The sequence below is a fragment of the Salvelinus fontinalis genome, chromosome 42, assembly GCF_029448725.1.
Source record: "Salvelinus fontinalis isolate EN_2023a chromosome 42, ASM2944872v1, whole genome shotgun sequence".
NCBI classification, from domain to species: Eukaryota; Metazoa; Chordata; class Actinopteri; order Salmoniformes; family Salmonidae; genus Salvelinus; species Salvelinus fontinalis.
In genome coordinates, this window is record NC_074706.1 from 4,118,273 (window position 1) to 4,134,353 (window position 16,081).

Genomic DNA, 16,081 nt, shown 5'->3' on the forward strand with positions numbered 1-16,081 from the left:
AATAAAACTGGCCTTCTTTAGACTAGTTGAGTATCTAGAGCATCAGCATTAGTGGGTTCGTTAAGGGCTCAAAATGGCCAGAAACAAAGACCTTTCTTCTCAAACTCGTCAGTTTATTCTTGTTCTGAGAAATGAAGGCTAGTCCATGAAACTGAAGATCTAATACAACTCTGTGTACTACTCCCTTCACATAACAGAGCAAACTGGCTCTAACCAGAATAGAAAGAGGAGTGGGAGGCCACGGTGCACAACTGAGCAAGAGGACAAGTACATTAGAGTGTCTAGTTTGAGAAACAGACGCCTCACAAGTCCTCAACAGGCAGCTTCATTAAATAGCATCCTCAAAACATCAGTCTCAATGTCAACAGTGAAGGGGCGACTCCGGGATGCTGGTCTTCTAGGCAGAGTTGCAAAGAAAAAGCCATATCTCAGACTGGTCAATAAAAGGAAAAGATTAAGATAGGCAAAAGAACACAGACACCAGCATCCCGGAGTCGCCTCTTCACTGTTGACGTTGAGACTGGTGTTTTGCGGGTACGATTTAAATGAGCTTTTCATTCAAAAACAAGGACATTTCTAAGTCACCCTAAACTTTTGAACGGCAGTGTAAGTTTATTGTGAAATGTAATAACAACATTGGTTTAATCACCATAATAGATATCTTTTCAATTTAGTTGTATAATGGCACATGGCGAGACCCAGATGCAGACACAGGAGGCAGATGGTTTGAGTCTCTGATATTTATTAGTATCCAAGGGGCAGGCAAGAGAATGGTCGTGGACAGGCAAAAGATCATAACAAGGTCAGAGTCCAGGAGGTACAGAGTGGCAGGCAGTATGGTCAGGCAGGCTGGATGTCAGGGCAGGCAGTATGGTCAGGCAGGCTGGATGTCAGGGCAGGCAGTATGGTCAGGCAGGCTCGAGGTCAGGGCAGGCAGTATGGTCAGGCAGGCTCGAGGTCAGGGCAGGCAGTATGGTCAGGCAGGCTCGAGGTCAGGGCAGTCAGTATGGTCAGGCAGGCAGGTTCAGAGTCAAGGCAGGCAAGGGTCAAAACCGGGAGGACTAGCAAAAACAGAGAAAAGGAAAAAGCAGGAGCAACACGCTGGTTGACTTAACAAAACAAGACGAACTGGCACAGACAGAAAACACAGGTATAAATTATCAGGGGATAATGGGGAAGATGGGCAACACCTGGAGGGGGTGGAGACAAGCACAAGGACAGGTGAAACAGATCAGGGTGTGACTAATAGTTTTATCCACCATTGGTTCTGCATTGATGTCTTTGCATGCCTCATTCATGGCCAGGTCCATACCCACCTCTTTGACCTTTTTGATGGGGTCCATGCCCACCTCTTTGACCTTTTTGATGGGGTCCATGCCCACCTCTTTAACCTTTTTGACGGGGTCCAAGCCCACCTCTTTGACCTTTTTGACGGGGTCCATGCCCACCTCTTTGACCTTTTTGATGGGGTCCATGCCCACCTCTTAACCTTTTTGACGGGGTCCATGCCCACCTCTTTGACCTTTTTGACGGGGTCCATGCCCACCTCTTTGACCGTTTTGACGGGGTCCATGCCCACCTCTTTGACCGTTTTGACGGGGTCCATGCCCACCTCTTTAACCTTTTTGACGGGGTCCATGCCCACCTCTTTGACCTTTTTGATGGGGTCCATGCCCACCTCTTTGACCTTTTTGATGGGGTCCATGCCCACCTCTTTGACCTTTTTGACGGGGTCCATGCCCACCTCTTTGACCTTTTTGACGGGGTCCATGCCCACCTCTTCGACCTTTTTGACGGGGTCCATGCCCACCTCTTTGACCGTTTTGACGGGGTCCATGCCCACCTCTTTGACCTTTTTGATGGGGTCCATGCCCACCTCTTTGACCTTTTTGATGGGGTCCATGCCCACCTCTTTGACCTTTTTGACGGGGTCCATGCCCACCTCTTTGACCTTTTTGACGGGGTCCATGCCCACCTCTTCGACCTTTTTGACGGGGTCCATGCCCACCTCTTTGACCGTTTTGATGGGGTCCATGCCCACCTCTTTGACCTTTTTGATGGGGTCCATGCCCACCTCTCTGACCTTTTTGATGGGGTCCATGCCCACCTCTTTGACCTTTTTGACGGGGTCCATGCCCACCTCTTTGACCTTTTTGACGGGGTCCATGCCCACCTCTTTGACCTTTTTGACGGGGTCCATGCCCACCTCTTTGACCTTTTTGACGGGGTCCATGCCCACCTCTTTGACCTTTTTTATGGAGCCCATACTCACCTCTTTGACCTTTTTGACGGGGCCCATGCCCACCTCTCTGACATCTTTGACGGGGCCCACCTCTCTGATGGCCCCCAGGAGCTCTTTGGTTTCTTCCTCTCCCTGCTGTCTATCTGCTCCATGTTGAAAGAAATGTCAAGTGTTCACACCCCCTTTTATATGGTGACCAATTGTGGTTACCACTATGTGGAATCAATTAGCAATAAGGATTAGTCATGATGTATGGTTATCATGTATCATACATGTCAATTATCAATACTGACTAGTCATTATGTATGGTTATCATGTATCATACATGTCAATTATCAATACTGACTAGTCATTATGTATGGTTATCATGTATCATACATGTCAATTATCAATACTGACTAGTCATGATGTATGGTTACAATACTGACTAGTCATTATGTATGGTTATCATGTATCATACATGTCAATTATCAATACTGACTAGTCATGATGTATGGTTATATACTGACTAGTCATTATGTATGGTTACAATACTGACTAGTCATTATGTATGGTTATATACTGACTAGTCATTATGTATGGTTACAATACTGACTAGTCATGATGTATGGTTATATACTGACTAGTCATTATGTATGGTTATATACTGACTAGTCATTATGTATGGTTACAATACTGACTAGTCATTATGTATGGTTATCATGTATCATACATGTCAATTTGATGTTTCTACTTTACAAACTCACATTTTATTTCTATAGTTCTCTAAATCTATATATAGTAGACAAAGGAGTTTACAATGTATAGGTTTACCAAATGGTTCAGTGATTAACCATTAAGTGTAGTTGGATTAAGTGATGGTCAAATGTCTTCAAACAAATGAGAAGAGAATCATATGAAATGTCACAATTCCAATAGTGGTGATGAAGGAGTCAGGCGCAGAGAGCAGGGTAGTGAGTAGCAAGTGGATTTAATATTCCAAAAAGATATATAACGAGACGGCTACGCCACACATACAAGGGCGCGTCAAGTACAGTCCAAAACAAACAGGACAAAATCCACTTGGAACAGACACCACAAGAAAAATACGACATCACAAACAGAATAACAAGCCGCACAGAAGCCGGCGGGCCAACTGGGTTGAAATAGCCCACAACCAAACCTAAACACCAAACAGGTGCAACAAATTAGACACAACTAAATGAAACAGAAAAGGGGATCGGTGGCAGCTAGTAGGCCGGAGACGACGACAGCCGAGCGCCGCCCGAACGGGAAGAGGCACCATCTTCGGCGGGATTCGTAACATGAAAAGTATTGTGAGCATTGCATTGTGAAAAGCAGTTACTTTATATGAAAGGTATTTCTAGATGAAACACTGATTGGGTTTGGTGAAACAGTTACTGGGATTTTGTGTGCTTAAAGTTTTGAGTTTTGTACTGAGAGTTAAGACATTTTACCACATACTTGTGGTAAGTTCTGACGAAGGCCTTGAAGCCAATACGTAAAGCTTAATAAAGAGCAGTGATGCTAGCAAGAGCAGTGATGCTAACATGAGCAGTGATGCTAGCAAGAGCAGTGATGCTAACAAGAGCAGTGATGCTAACAAGAGCAGTGATGCTAGCAAGAGCAGTGATGCTAACAAGAGCAGTGATGCTAGCAAGAGCAGTGATGCTAACAAGAGCAGTGATGCTAACAAGAGCAGTGATGCTAACAAGAGCAGTGATGCTAACAAGAGCAGTGATGCTAGCAAGAGCAGTGATGCTAACAAGAGCAGTGATGCTAGCAAGAGCAGTGATGCTAGCAAGAGCAGTGATGCTAACAAGAGCAGTGATGCTAACAAGAGCAGTGATGCTAGCAAGAGCAGTTTCTTATTTTCTCTCATCACATACTTGTGAAAATAGTACCAAAGCAATAAAAGAAAATGAATATATCAGCCAACACATAATACAGTATGTTATAGCAAACTGGTGCCCGACTGCAGATTTGATGATGTGGCACGCAACCATTAGTGGATGCTTGGAGGTCTGAGCAGGGGAACGCCCACCATGATGATTAGCTATTAAGCTGCTGGTGGGAGTGTGGTTAGAGGTGTGGGTCTGGTTAGAGGCGTGGCTACCCCACAGTACAACTAGTCTTTAGTGGTCTCTATCTGAATTGACAGTTTGTTTTGAATTAACCGAGAGCCTCTGTCCTACAACCTCTCTACTTCTCCCTTCTCTGACGCTCAAAACATACTGGTTTAGCTGTGTTGTGTGTGGGCGTGGTGGTGTGTGTGTGTGTGCAATCAACTTCCATATCCTAGCAGGGGTTTATTATTACCATATCTTACAGAGTGTTCTCCATAATATAGGCCAGGGATCATCAACTCGATTCAGCCACGGGACGATTTCTTCTTGTAGTAGTATTCAGAGGAACGGAAAATAATTAAAAATAATTTGTAGACTGCAAATTGACCCGCAAGAATCCCAAACAGATCTAATATTTGACTTATACAGCATCATCTCAAATCTTGTTTCCATACGATCACATATATCTCTGTTGTGCGTGAGAATGATTTGGAACAGATTTACAAAATTAAAATGACTTGTAGCTGATTTGCTGGTGTTTTTACAGTCTTTAAGGTCCCCCCCTCCCTGGGATTCAGAAAACTTGGGGGCCAAATAAAATCTCCCTTGGCCCAAATTCGCTTGGATAACCCTGATATAGGCCTTCTCCACTCTATAGAGGCTGTGTCCTAAATGCACAACCCTGTGGGCCCTGATCAAAAGTAATGGACTACATAGGAAATAGGGTTCTATTTGGGACAGAGATAGAGTCATCACTATAACGAGGTAGGGACCAAACAGGGTGTAGGTAGGGCGAGTCTGTCTCAGAGCCGTGACGAGCTACTGGTAACACCAAACACAGACTGACTGGAGGGATGGAGAGGGATAGGGATGGAGAGAGAGAGAGAGAGGGAGGGAGGGAGGGAGGGAGGGAGGGAGGGAGGGAGGGAGGGAGGGAGGGAGGGAGGGATGAAGAGAGAGAGAGAGAAAGCGAGAGAGAGGGAGATTGATGGCGAGAGAGAGAGAGAAGGAGAAAGGGAGGTAGAGGGATGGAGAGAGAGAGAGAGAGAGAGAGGAGGGAGGGAGGTAGAGGGATGAAGAGAGAGCGAGCGAGAGAGAGGAGGGAGGGAGGGAGGTAGAGGGATGAAGAGAGAGAGAGAGAGAAAGTGAGAGAGAGGGAGATTGATGGCGAGAGAGAGAGAGAGGAGGGAGGGAGGTAGAGGGATGAAGAGAGAGCGAGCGAGAGAGAGGAGGGAGGGAGGGAGGTAGAGGGATGAAGAGAGAGAGAGAGAGAGAAAGTGAGAGAGAGGGAGATTGATGGCGAGACAGAGAGAGAGGAGGGAGGGAGGTAGAGGGATGGAGAGAGAGAGAGAGGATGAAGGGAGGTAGAGGGATGGAGAGAGAGAGAGAGGAGGAAGGGAGGTAGAGGGATGAAGGGAGGGAGGGATGAAGGGAGGGAGGGAGGTGAGTAAAGGGTTGATTGAGTGAGGATGGCAGGCAGATAAGGCAGAGGAGAGGAAAGGGGAGTGGAGTAGGGGAAGGTTGAAAGAGGAGAGGAAAGGGGAATGATGGTGCTCTGATGCGTCAATCTGACACTCCTGAGCGCAGTCACGTCATTGGCTGATCAAACGATGCGTTTACCCAAACACCCACGTTATTCTAAGTTGACGTTTTTTGACAGCAGTGAAGTCTGACAGCTTTTCCATGTGTGGGTAAGAATGAACAGATATGAATGACAAGCCAACAGTTCTCTACTCGTCTGTCTGTCTGTCTGTCTGTCTGTCTCTCTCCCCTCCTCCTTCTGTCTGTCTGTCTCTCTCCCCTCCTCCTGTCTGTCTGTCTCTCTCCCCTCCTCCTTCTGTCTGTCTGTCTATCTCCCCTCCTCCTTCTGTCTGTCTGTCTATCTCCCCTCCTCCTTCTGTCTGTCTGTCTGTCTGTCTCCCCTCCTCCTTCTGTCTGTCTGTCTGTCTCCCCTCCTCCTTCTGTCTGTCTGTCTGTCTGTCTATCTCCCCTCCTCCTTCTGTCTGTCTGTCTATCTCCCCTCCTCCTTCTGTCTGTCTGTCTGTCTGTCTCCCCTCCTCCTTCTGTCTGTCTGTCTGTCTGTCTGTCTGTCTGTCTGTCTGTCTGTCTCCCCTCCTCCTTCTGTCTGTCTGTCTGTCTGTCTGTCTGTCTGTCTGTCTGTCTGTCTGTCTCCCCTCCTCCTTCTGTCTGTCTGTCTGTCTGTCTGTCTGTCTCCCCTCCTCCTTCTGTTTGTCTATCTTCGATGGATGTGTCCCAAATGGCACCCTATTCCCTATATAGTGCATTACGGGCTCTGGTCAAAAGAAGTGCACTATATAGGGAATATGGTGCCACATGTTTTCTTATAACCCCACCTGCTTCCATCTATCTACCAGTCTCTCTTTTTCTCTCCTTCACTTCCCCCTGTTTCTCTCTCTCCATCTCTCTATTCTCAGACACAAACTGTCAAGTTTCTAGTACCACCATCTACATTTCCCTCTCTCTCTATTTCCCCTCTATCTTACTTCATCTGCCCGCTCTCTGTGTTCCCCCTCTTTTCTCTCGGTCATCTCTCTATTCTCAGACACAAGCTGTCACATTTCTAGTCATAACATCTCTCTTTCTCTGTATCCCCCCTCTCTCTCTCTCTCTCTCCCCTCTCTCTCTCTCTCTCTCTCCCCCCTCTCTCTCTCTCTCTCCCCATCTTTAGGTTCAATCTGTCCTGTCTGTCGTCTCTGTGACTCAACAACGTCACTATGGACAATTACCAGATGCTCTTTTCCATTTTCTCCTCCACCTCCTCATTGCCTCTCTCTCTCTCTCTCCATCTGTCTCATCCCTCTCTCCCTCCATCCCTTCTTCCAGGCCTGCTGGCCTGTGTGTGTCCCAAACGATATAGGGAATAGGGAGCCATTTGGGAAGCAGACCCAGTTTATATATACACTGCTCAAAAAAATAAAGGGAACACTTAAACAACACAATGTAACTCCAAGTCAATCACACTTTTGTGAAATCAAACTGTCCACTTAGGAAGCAACACTGATTGACAATAAATTGCACATGCTGTTGTGTAAATGGAATAGACAAAAGGTGGAAATTATAGGCAATTAGCAAGACACCCCCAATAAAGGAGTGATTCTGCAGGTGGTGACCACTGACCACTTCTCAGTTCCTATGATTCCTGGCTGATGTTTTGGTCACTTTTGAATGCTGGTGGTGCCCTCACTCTAGTGGTAGCATGAGACGGAGTCTACAACCCACACAAGTGGCTCAGGTAGTGCAGCTCATCCAGGATGGCACATCAATGCGAGCTGTGGCAAGAAGGTTTGCTGTGTCTGTCAGCGTAGTGTCCAGAGCATGGAGGCGCTACCAGGAGACAGGTCAGTACATCAGGAGACGTGGAGGAGGCCGTAGGAGGGCAACAACCCAGCAGCAGGACCGCTACCTCCGCCTTTGTGCAAGGAGTAGCACTGCCAGAGCCCTGCAAAATGACCTCCAGCAGGCCACAAATGTGCATGTGTCAGCATATGGTCTCACAAGGGCTCTGAGGATCTCATCTCGGTACCTAATGGCAGTCAGGCTACCTCTGGCGAGCACATGGAGGGCTGTGCGGCCCCACAAAGAAATGCCACCCCACACCATGACTGACCCACCGCCAAACCGGTCATGCTGGAGGATGTTGCAGGCAGCAGAACGTTCTCCACGGCGTCTCCAGACTCTGTCACGTCTGTCACATGTGCTCATGTGCTCAGTGTGAACCTGCTTGCATCTGTGAAGAGCACAGGGCGCCAGTGGCAAATTTGCCAATATTGGTGTTGTCTGGCAAATGCCAAACGTCCTGCACGGTGTTGGGCTGTAAGCACAACCCCCACCTGTGGACGTCGGGCCCTCATACCACCCTCATGGAGTCTGTTTCTGACCGTTTGAGCAGACACATGCACATTTGTGGCCTGCTGGAGGTCCTTTTGCAGGGCTCTGGCAGTGCTACTCCTTACACAAAGGCGGAGGTAGCGGCCCTGCTGCTTGGTTGTTGCCCTCCTACGGCCTCCTCCACGTCTCCTGATGTACTGGCCTGTCTCCTGGTAGCGCCTCCATGCTCTGGACACTACGCTGACAGACACAGCAAACCTTCTTGCCACAGCTCGCATTGATGTGCCATCCTGGATGAACTGCACTACCTGAGCCACTTGTGTGGGTTGTAGACTCCGTCTCATGCTGCCACTAGAGTGAGAGATCCGCCAGCATTCAAAAGTGACCAAAACATCAGCCAGGAAGCATAGGAACTGAGAAGTGGTCTGTGGTCATCACCTGCAGAATCACTCCTTTATTGAGGGTGTCTTGCTAATTGCCTATAATTTCCACCTTTTTTCTATTCCATTTGCACAACAGCATGTGAAATTTATTGTCAATCAGTGTTGCTTCCTAAGTGGACAGTTTGATTTCACAGAAGTGTGATTGACTTGGAGTTACATTGTTTTGTTTAAGTGTTCCCTTTATTTTTTTGAGCAGTGTATATTCATGTGTTCTCCTCTCTCTCCCCAGTCAGCATGTCATCGTGTCTTCAGGGGAGAAGACGCCATTGAACATTATCTCTCAGTGTAAATGGATTCTAACTGATCTACCAGTGTGTGTGTGTGGTGTGGTGTGTTTGTGTGCGTCTGCGTGTATGATCCACCACTCAGTCATGTGTGTTTTGGCTCCTTCTGGTCTGGTCATGTCCCATGATGCTCTCTGACAGATCCATCATAAGATATCTGCCCGGTGATGAGTCATCCTAGATTATAGGGCTGCATCTCAAACCGCACCATATTCCCTTAATATGGTGCACTTTGCAGTGCACTACTCTTAGGTCCTGGTCCAAAGTAGTGTACTATAAAGGGAACAGGGTGCCATTTGAGACACAACTTATTACTCCTCTGTGTGTCGATTAGTTTCTTTACTTTACTGACTTTATTGTCCCCATGGGAACATTTTGTTGCAGTGTCATGTACACCTTTAAAGTGGCATTGAAATACAAAACAAAATTGACAATACAACTTTCATAACAGTTACATACCAATAAAAATAAACTAGCCTGCTGGCCTTACTGGGTCAATAGGAACATTAGACTGCTGGCCTTACTGGGTGGATAGGAACATTAGACTGCTGGCCTTACTGGGTCAATAGGAACATTAGACTGCTGGCCTTACTGGGTCCGTAGGAACATTAGACTGCTGGCCTTACTGGGTCGGTAGGAACATTAGACTGCTGGCCTTACTGGGTCAATAGGAACATTAGACTGCTGGCCTTACTGGGTGGATAGGAACATTGGCCCGAGCTATTTAGGAGGATATCACACCTGGCACAAATGATTGTCTAGTTCTGTTTTTCTTGCCGAGGGGTGCCCTGTACCTGCACCCAGAGGGGAGTAGTTCAAAGTCCAGGTTTCTATGATCTGGCTAATCCATTGGCACCTCTCTCGCTCTCTTGTTATAGTCTTACAGCATCTCCTAGTGTTGTGTTTTAATAGACAAGACGTAAGGCAGAGCAGGAGGAACACATGCAGAAGTACTGACGGAAATACAGTACAAATAGTAGATTGTTGACTCATTTTCAGGTTCCACTAAATAGTCGGGCATTTTTATATACTTAAAAAAATATTCACAAAGTAACATGTTTTAAATATAGTCTATTCATATTGTCTATTTGACTGGTGACTCGTGCACCATGCACCTTCCTGCAATATGAATTAGTCTACTTTGAAAGCAACACATGCTGAAGGAGACAGCTGGCAGCAGAGTTTTGGAGAATAAACTAGCCGTTCTGTCATTACTGTGCCAAAGCATTATTTAATCAGAACTGGGGCCAGCAACTTTTTATGGATACCTGAGCCAATCTGGATTCTTTTTTATTTTACTAGGCAAGTCAGTTAAGAACAAATTCATATTTTCAATGATGGCCTAGGAACAGTGGGTTAACTGGCTTATTGTACCTTGTCAGCTCGGGGATTTGATCTTACAACCTTTCGGTTACTAGTCCAACGCTCTAACCACTAGGCTGCCCTGAAGAAACAGAAAGAGTATGTGTGTGTCCCAAATGACAACCTATCCCCATAGGGCTTTGGTCAATAGTATGCACCATAGGGAATAGGGTGCCCTTTGGGGCGGAGCTGCATGATTTGACGCCAAAGCTTTGGTAATTGTTCCTGTGTTGTCATGTGCCAAACACCAGGGGAACATTGGTGTGTCATGGGCACAACAACGACAACATATCACAACCGTTATTGTGATCAACTAAAACCCCACAAAGTGACCTATTTCAGCAAACTTCTAACACTACCCACTTGGCACACACTGGTTGAATCAACATTGTTTCCACGTAATTTCAATGAAAATTGAGTTTGTGGTGGCAGCTGCAGAGAGGTATTTGAGAGAATTGAGTTTGTGGTGGCAGCTGCAGAGAGGTATTTGAGAGAATTGAGTTTGTGGTGGCAGCTGCAGAGAGGTATTTGAGAGAATTGAGTTTGTGGTGGCAGCTGCAGAGAGGTATTTGAGAGAATTGAGTTTGTGGTGGCAGCTGCAGAGAGGTATTTGAGAGAATTGAGTTTGTGGTGGCAGCTGCAGAGAGGTATTTGAGAGAATTGAGTTTGTGGTGGCAGCTGTAGAGAGGTATTTGAGAGAATTGAGTTTGTGGTGGCAGCTGCAGAGAGGTATTTGAGAGAATTGAGTTTGTGGTGGCAGCTGCAGAGAGGTATTTGAGAGAATTGAGTTTGTGGTGGCAGCTGCAGAGAGGTATTTGAGAGAATTGAGTTTGTGGTTGCAGCTGCAGAGAGGTATTTGAGAGAATTGAGTTTGTGGTGGCAGCTGCAGAGAGGTATTTGAGAGAATTGAGTTTGTGGTGGCAGCTGCAGAGAGGTATTTGGGTGTGAGAGACTTGACATCAGTGGTGATGTCAGGGTGATGGCATGAGGTAGGAATAAATACATTTAATTGGTGGAGTAGGGTGGTCATTTTGTTTTATATAATTTTGAAATTAGTGAGTAGTGTTAGATGGTAGGTTATTTAAGTTATTACATTTTTATTTTTCATGCAGTGTAAGGGAGTTGTACTCCAGTCGAGTAGGTGGCGGTAATGCAACAAATTGGATGCCAACCGCCGTTAAAACCTCACAGAAGAAGAAAAAGAAGAGGGTGTGACAGTATTTAACGACTTATGCGAGTCAGTTACTTATCCCAGGGAGACGTGAAAAAAGTTTCTGAGTGAGATAACATGGAAGACAACAACAACCAAGTGACAACGTACCATCAGAAAGGGAATCATGGATTTAGAACGGACCGTGTGGTTGTGCGTAAATTCGAAAGCGCTGACTATCCGGACGTCGAGCGCATATTCATTGACGGGCTGATGGAAATGGTTCCGGACACCGCGTTTACAGGGTTAAAACATCACCCTGAGAGCCTGCTGCTGTACGCCGCTATGACAAGGGAGAAATAGGTCTTATATCAACTTATATTTATATATTGACTGTTATTCCATCGAAAGGTTACAGTTTTCACTGTTATTTGATTGCATTAGTCTGGGAAAATGTGCTTTTGACAATGGAGAATGTGTTATAAATGTAATAATTTACATTTAGGCTATCTTGACATATTTCATCAATACCGTTTTATGTGTTATTTGATTGCATTATTTAGTATAGTTCTGGGAAATGTGCAGTAGAATGCATAATTTGTGCTCGATTGCGATAGTACCAACTCATTTCCTTCCTGTGAATATTTTATGTCAACATTTAGATTACTCAATCATCTATTTTCCGCCATGTCTTTTGCAGTTGTTTGTTGTATTGCGACCAAGTCGTTCTTGCTGACTTGTTTGGTGCCTCTCGCTGTCCTGTGCGCACGCTACTACTACAGCAGGAAAGTTGTCCTTGGTTACCTGGAGCGCGCCAAACTCACGGATATGGGCGACATCGAGGGACATTACATAGGTAAAATAAAACCAGGGCTTCATTCCTGTCTCCATTCTTGAATATAATTACTCATCTAAAATGACAAGCTAGTGCCTGTGGATGTGTCACCATGATCCCTCTGCCTCCAGGCTCATTCTGGTCTACCCCATCAATAGAAAATAAGAAGTATAGTAAATCTTTGTCCCCAAAAGGATGACCAGTCAGTGATTAGGCTCTTTCAAGAAAAGGATCCATTTAAGTATAAAAGTCAATAGACAATGACATCAGCTTTTATTAAATGGGAGGATTAGGACATCATTTGATATAACCCACTATTTCCAAATCCCCCCCCCCCTCTTATTTCTCTCTCAGACCCCTGTCTGTGGGTTGCAGTGCTGGAGGGCAGTGTGGTGGGTGTAGTGGTGGCCTGTGCCCTGCTGGGGGAACCTGGCACTGTGGAGCTGCATCGCATGTCGGTGGACCGGTGTTGTCGGCAACGTGGGTTTGGCGTTGCCCGAGGGTGGAAGGTTCTACAATTTGCAGCGGACCGTGGTTATCTCTCTGTCGTCTTGGGAACCACGGCCTACTTGCCGGCTGCTTACCAGCTTTACCAGACTCTGGGGTTCCGATGCGTCGGCGTCACCAAGGGATACGCCACGCCTGGCGTGAGCCGGTCGGTACCGGAACAGCTCTTCTACCGGGTCAGTCATCACCACTACCTGATGGACATGACCGTTCACAAGACTAACACGCACAGCCAGCACTGAACACAGAACAGTGATGGAGTACAACACACAAGTGCACATGCCGGCAAACACACACATGATTGCGCGCCACACACGCAAGCACACACTCTAACCCAACCCCCTGAGACCCTGAACTCAGAGCATCTTGTTTCACCATTTAGTGAATGGAAGAAAACCACCAGAACGTAATGTATGTAATCGCTAGGTTAAAGGTAAAGAATTGTTTGCAAACGTACCTGTTTTTCTTGTGATTGAAGAGGGTTCTGTTCAGTTCTTCTGTTCAGAGAACTGGTGGGGAAATTGGGTGCGTTCGAGTGCATGGTTTATTTAGTGTAATGCGCTAGTAGCTTATTCCGGGGGACATGTTTATGTCCCAGGTTATTGATGCCTAAAGCATCTTGATTGAAATGTGTGCTGGTATTATTACATATGTTTATCTGAACATGTCTGTATGGTATATCCTGTGCTTTGAATGTTAATTGACCAGATGTAGAAGGCTTGGGTATTGCTATAAGAAGCCTGTACTCTTTGTTTGAGGAACAGGACAGGGAACAGGTCGTCATGCTGCTCAGGTTTGTTTGAAATGCTCTATTTGATCATTTTTGTAAATACTTGCACATTTTGCCGGCTATCTTCACTTGCAAATAAAAACACTCACACTGGACAAGAAAAATCCATCGACTTCGTCAGTCTCCTCACTGTTAAAATCCTACTGCATGGTCACCTCAAAAGTGGTATTAAAACTTTTTCAGTTTTGAATTTTCCCGCCAGAATTACTGGGGACCCCATTTTTTTCGCAATAATTTCTCGCGACCATAACACACCCCAAATCTAATGACAACCTTCAAATCTGTACATTTCAATTTTTACATCAACAAATAACCTTCAATTCATTACATTTTCAAAATCAAAATAAACTAATAAATATATTTACTCAAATGTAATTTTTTCCCCAATTATCTTTTCTATTGGGTCTCATATTTTATTTTTTACTCTGTTTTTGTTCTAATAAAAAAACAATACCACTGAATACTGTTTCAAACAAAACCAATGTTTCTGCATGAGTTTAGCATGAGCCTTAGGAGTTAGCTAGAAACGCAGTGTGAGAAGTCTTTACAAATGGCCTTTGGGAGGAAACGGTTATCAATTGTCCAAAAGTTGAAATGTTCTCGTCAAGCTCAGGTCACTAAAAGTTCAAGTTACAAAATGCTGCACAGAAGTGTTTCACTTCCTCTCTCTCTCAAACACAGAAGTGTTTCACTTCCTTTCTCTCTCAAAGTGTTTCACTTCCTCTCTCTCAAACACAGAAGTGTTTCACTTCCTCTCTCTCTCAAACACAGAAGTGTTTCACTTCCTCTCTCTCTCAAACACAGAAGTGTTTCACTTCCTCTCTCTCTCAAACACAGAAGTGTTTCACTTCCTCTCTCTCTCAAACACAGAAGTGTTTCACTTCCTCTCTCTCTCAAACACAGAAGTGTTTCACTTCCTCTCTCTCTCAAACACAGAAGTGTTTCACTTCCTCTCTCTCTCAAACACAGAAGTGTTTCACTTCCTCTCACTCTCAAACACAGAAGTGTTTCACTTCCTCTCTCTCTCAAACACAGAAGTGTTTCACTTCCTCTCTCTCTCAAACACAGAAGCCATAGGGGTAAAATGTATACTTTCGGTTAAAAGAAATGGTTGAATGTTCAGCTAATCCACAATACCAAAACTGGGAAAACTGGAAGGCTGAATGCCAGAATGTGTCTATTCATTACTTTTAAGCGCTAAAGGGGTAATCTGTGATTGCTAACTCCATTTTTGCACTTTTAAATTAATGATATACTCTATACTAGCTGTTGATTCTGGAAGAATATAACATAAAATGCAAACTTAGTCACTGTATAGCTTCAAGACATTTTAAAAACTACAATTCTTATGTTATGGATGGTCAGTCATTGCATCTATGGCCCAGTCTCTGAATTTGATTGGTTAAATTTCCCCATCCCCATCCTTAAGCGGTTTGCCCAGTTTGTTTTTGCTTGAACTTCAGATTGTCCCTTTATGTGTTCAAACATGGTTCTGAACTTTATAACCTTGTTTGTGTCTTGACCGAAAGTCACTCAGTAACTGGTTGTTGAACCCTGTTCAGGAGGAGGGTTCTAGAATAGTTTTTGCTTCCCAAAAATGTGTTAGCGACCAGTCCATGACAGGCATAGCCAGTAACATCACAATCATTGTAGATGCAACATTAAACATCTCCCCTTTAATGCATTTGACCTCCTGCGGTCAGAGTGTCAGCATCAGCTAACTCATCATTCACAAGTTTTTATTTCTTGCAAAAATCCAGCTCTCTCTTTTAAACGTAGCTAGCTAACCTATAAATACTGTAGCTAGCTAAAGTTAGGGTGGCTATAGCTTATTGTAGGGTCGCTTGCTTAATAATTTAGAGAGGCTACAGCCTATTGTAGGGTCCCTAACTAGCATATTGTATGTTTGCTAGCTAGCCTATTCTGAATTTAATAGCTAGCCTATTGTAGGGTCGCTAGGTTAAAACCCCCTAAGGTTGATGTCCGTGCCCCAGTGGAAAATATAATTAGAATACTACAAAAATCCCCATCAAAATCTGTCAGTTTTAGCTAGAGAAATGTTTTATTGCATTGGATGCGTCTCAATCCACCTCATCAACCTATGTCATACTTTCGCATCTGTGGTGAAAGTTGACAGAGCTAGAGAGGTATTTGTCAGACCATGAGACATCCCAAAAATTGGTATTCTCACATCATCATCTGTAGCCAAACGGTTTGGCCTACAAACTATTATAACCCCTCGATGGAAAGCTGACCCTCTGAGACTCTCACAAACACGATTGCTTTCTCCGTTTTGTTCTACGACCTCCACAAGCATCTTGGGACTCGTCTGAAGTCGGTACAGCCAATCTGCCAACTTCTGTCTGTCGCATCCGAACAGTTTGGGCTACGCACTGATATTACACCTCTGTGGAAAGGTGAGACTCTCACGGACACGGACATTTCCGTTGTTTTGCTCTAGAATGTTCACAAGACTCGTCTGAAGGTCCCCTCGTACCAGTTGAAAAAATGAATGGAAATATATATGGAGACTGTTTAGTGACAAAAATAAGG

At 45.1% G+C, this 16,081-nt stretch overlaps 2 protein-coding genes across 2 annotated transcripts in view; both read left to right on the top strand.

Annotated features, from left to right (window-relative positions):
* The window catches only part of LOC129841598 (prostaglandin reductase 1-like), a 297,002-nt gene that overhangs the window by 252,693 nt on the left and 28,228 nt on the right, over positions 1-16,081 (top strand). The gene's annotated exons all lie outside the window — the stretch shown is intronic.
* LOC129841612 (N-acetylaspartate synthetase-like) lies at positions 11,450-13,637 on the top strand. The gene is made up of 3 exons (XM_055909993.1): positions 11,450-11,748; positions 12,097-12,252; positions 12,586-13,637. Exons 1-3 carry the CDS (start codon positions 11,535-11,537, stop codon positions 12,978-12,980), a joined length of 765 nt encoding a protein of 254 aa, XP_055765968.1. The 5' UTR covers positions 11,450-11,534; the 3' UTR covers positions 12,981-13,637.

Excerpts from the sequence above, each read along its gene's own strand:
- LOC129841612 (XM_055909993.1), top strand. The coding sequence starts at position 11,535 with ATGGAAGACAACAACAACCAAGTGACAACGTACCATCAGAAAGGGAAT. Across the intron at positions 11,749-12,096 it reads GCTGTACGCCGCTATGACAA|TTGTTTGTTGTATTGCGACC; the intron begins GGGAGAAATAGG and ends TGTCTTTTGCAG. Across the intron at positions 12,253-12,585 it reads CATCGAGGGACATTACATAG|ACCCCTGTCTGTGGGTTGCA; the intron begins GTAAAATAAAAC and ends TTTCTCTCTCAG.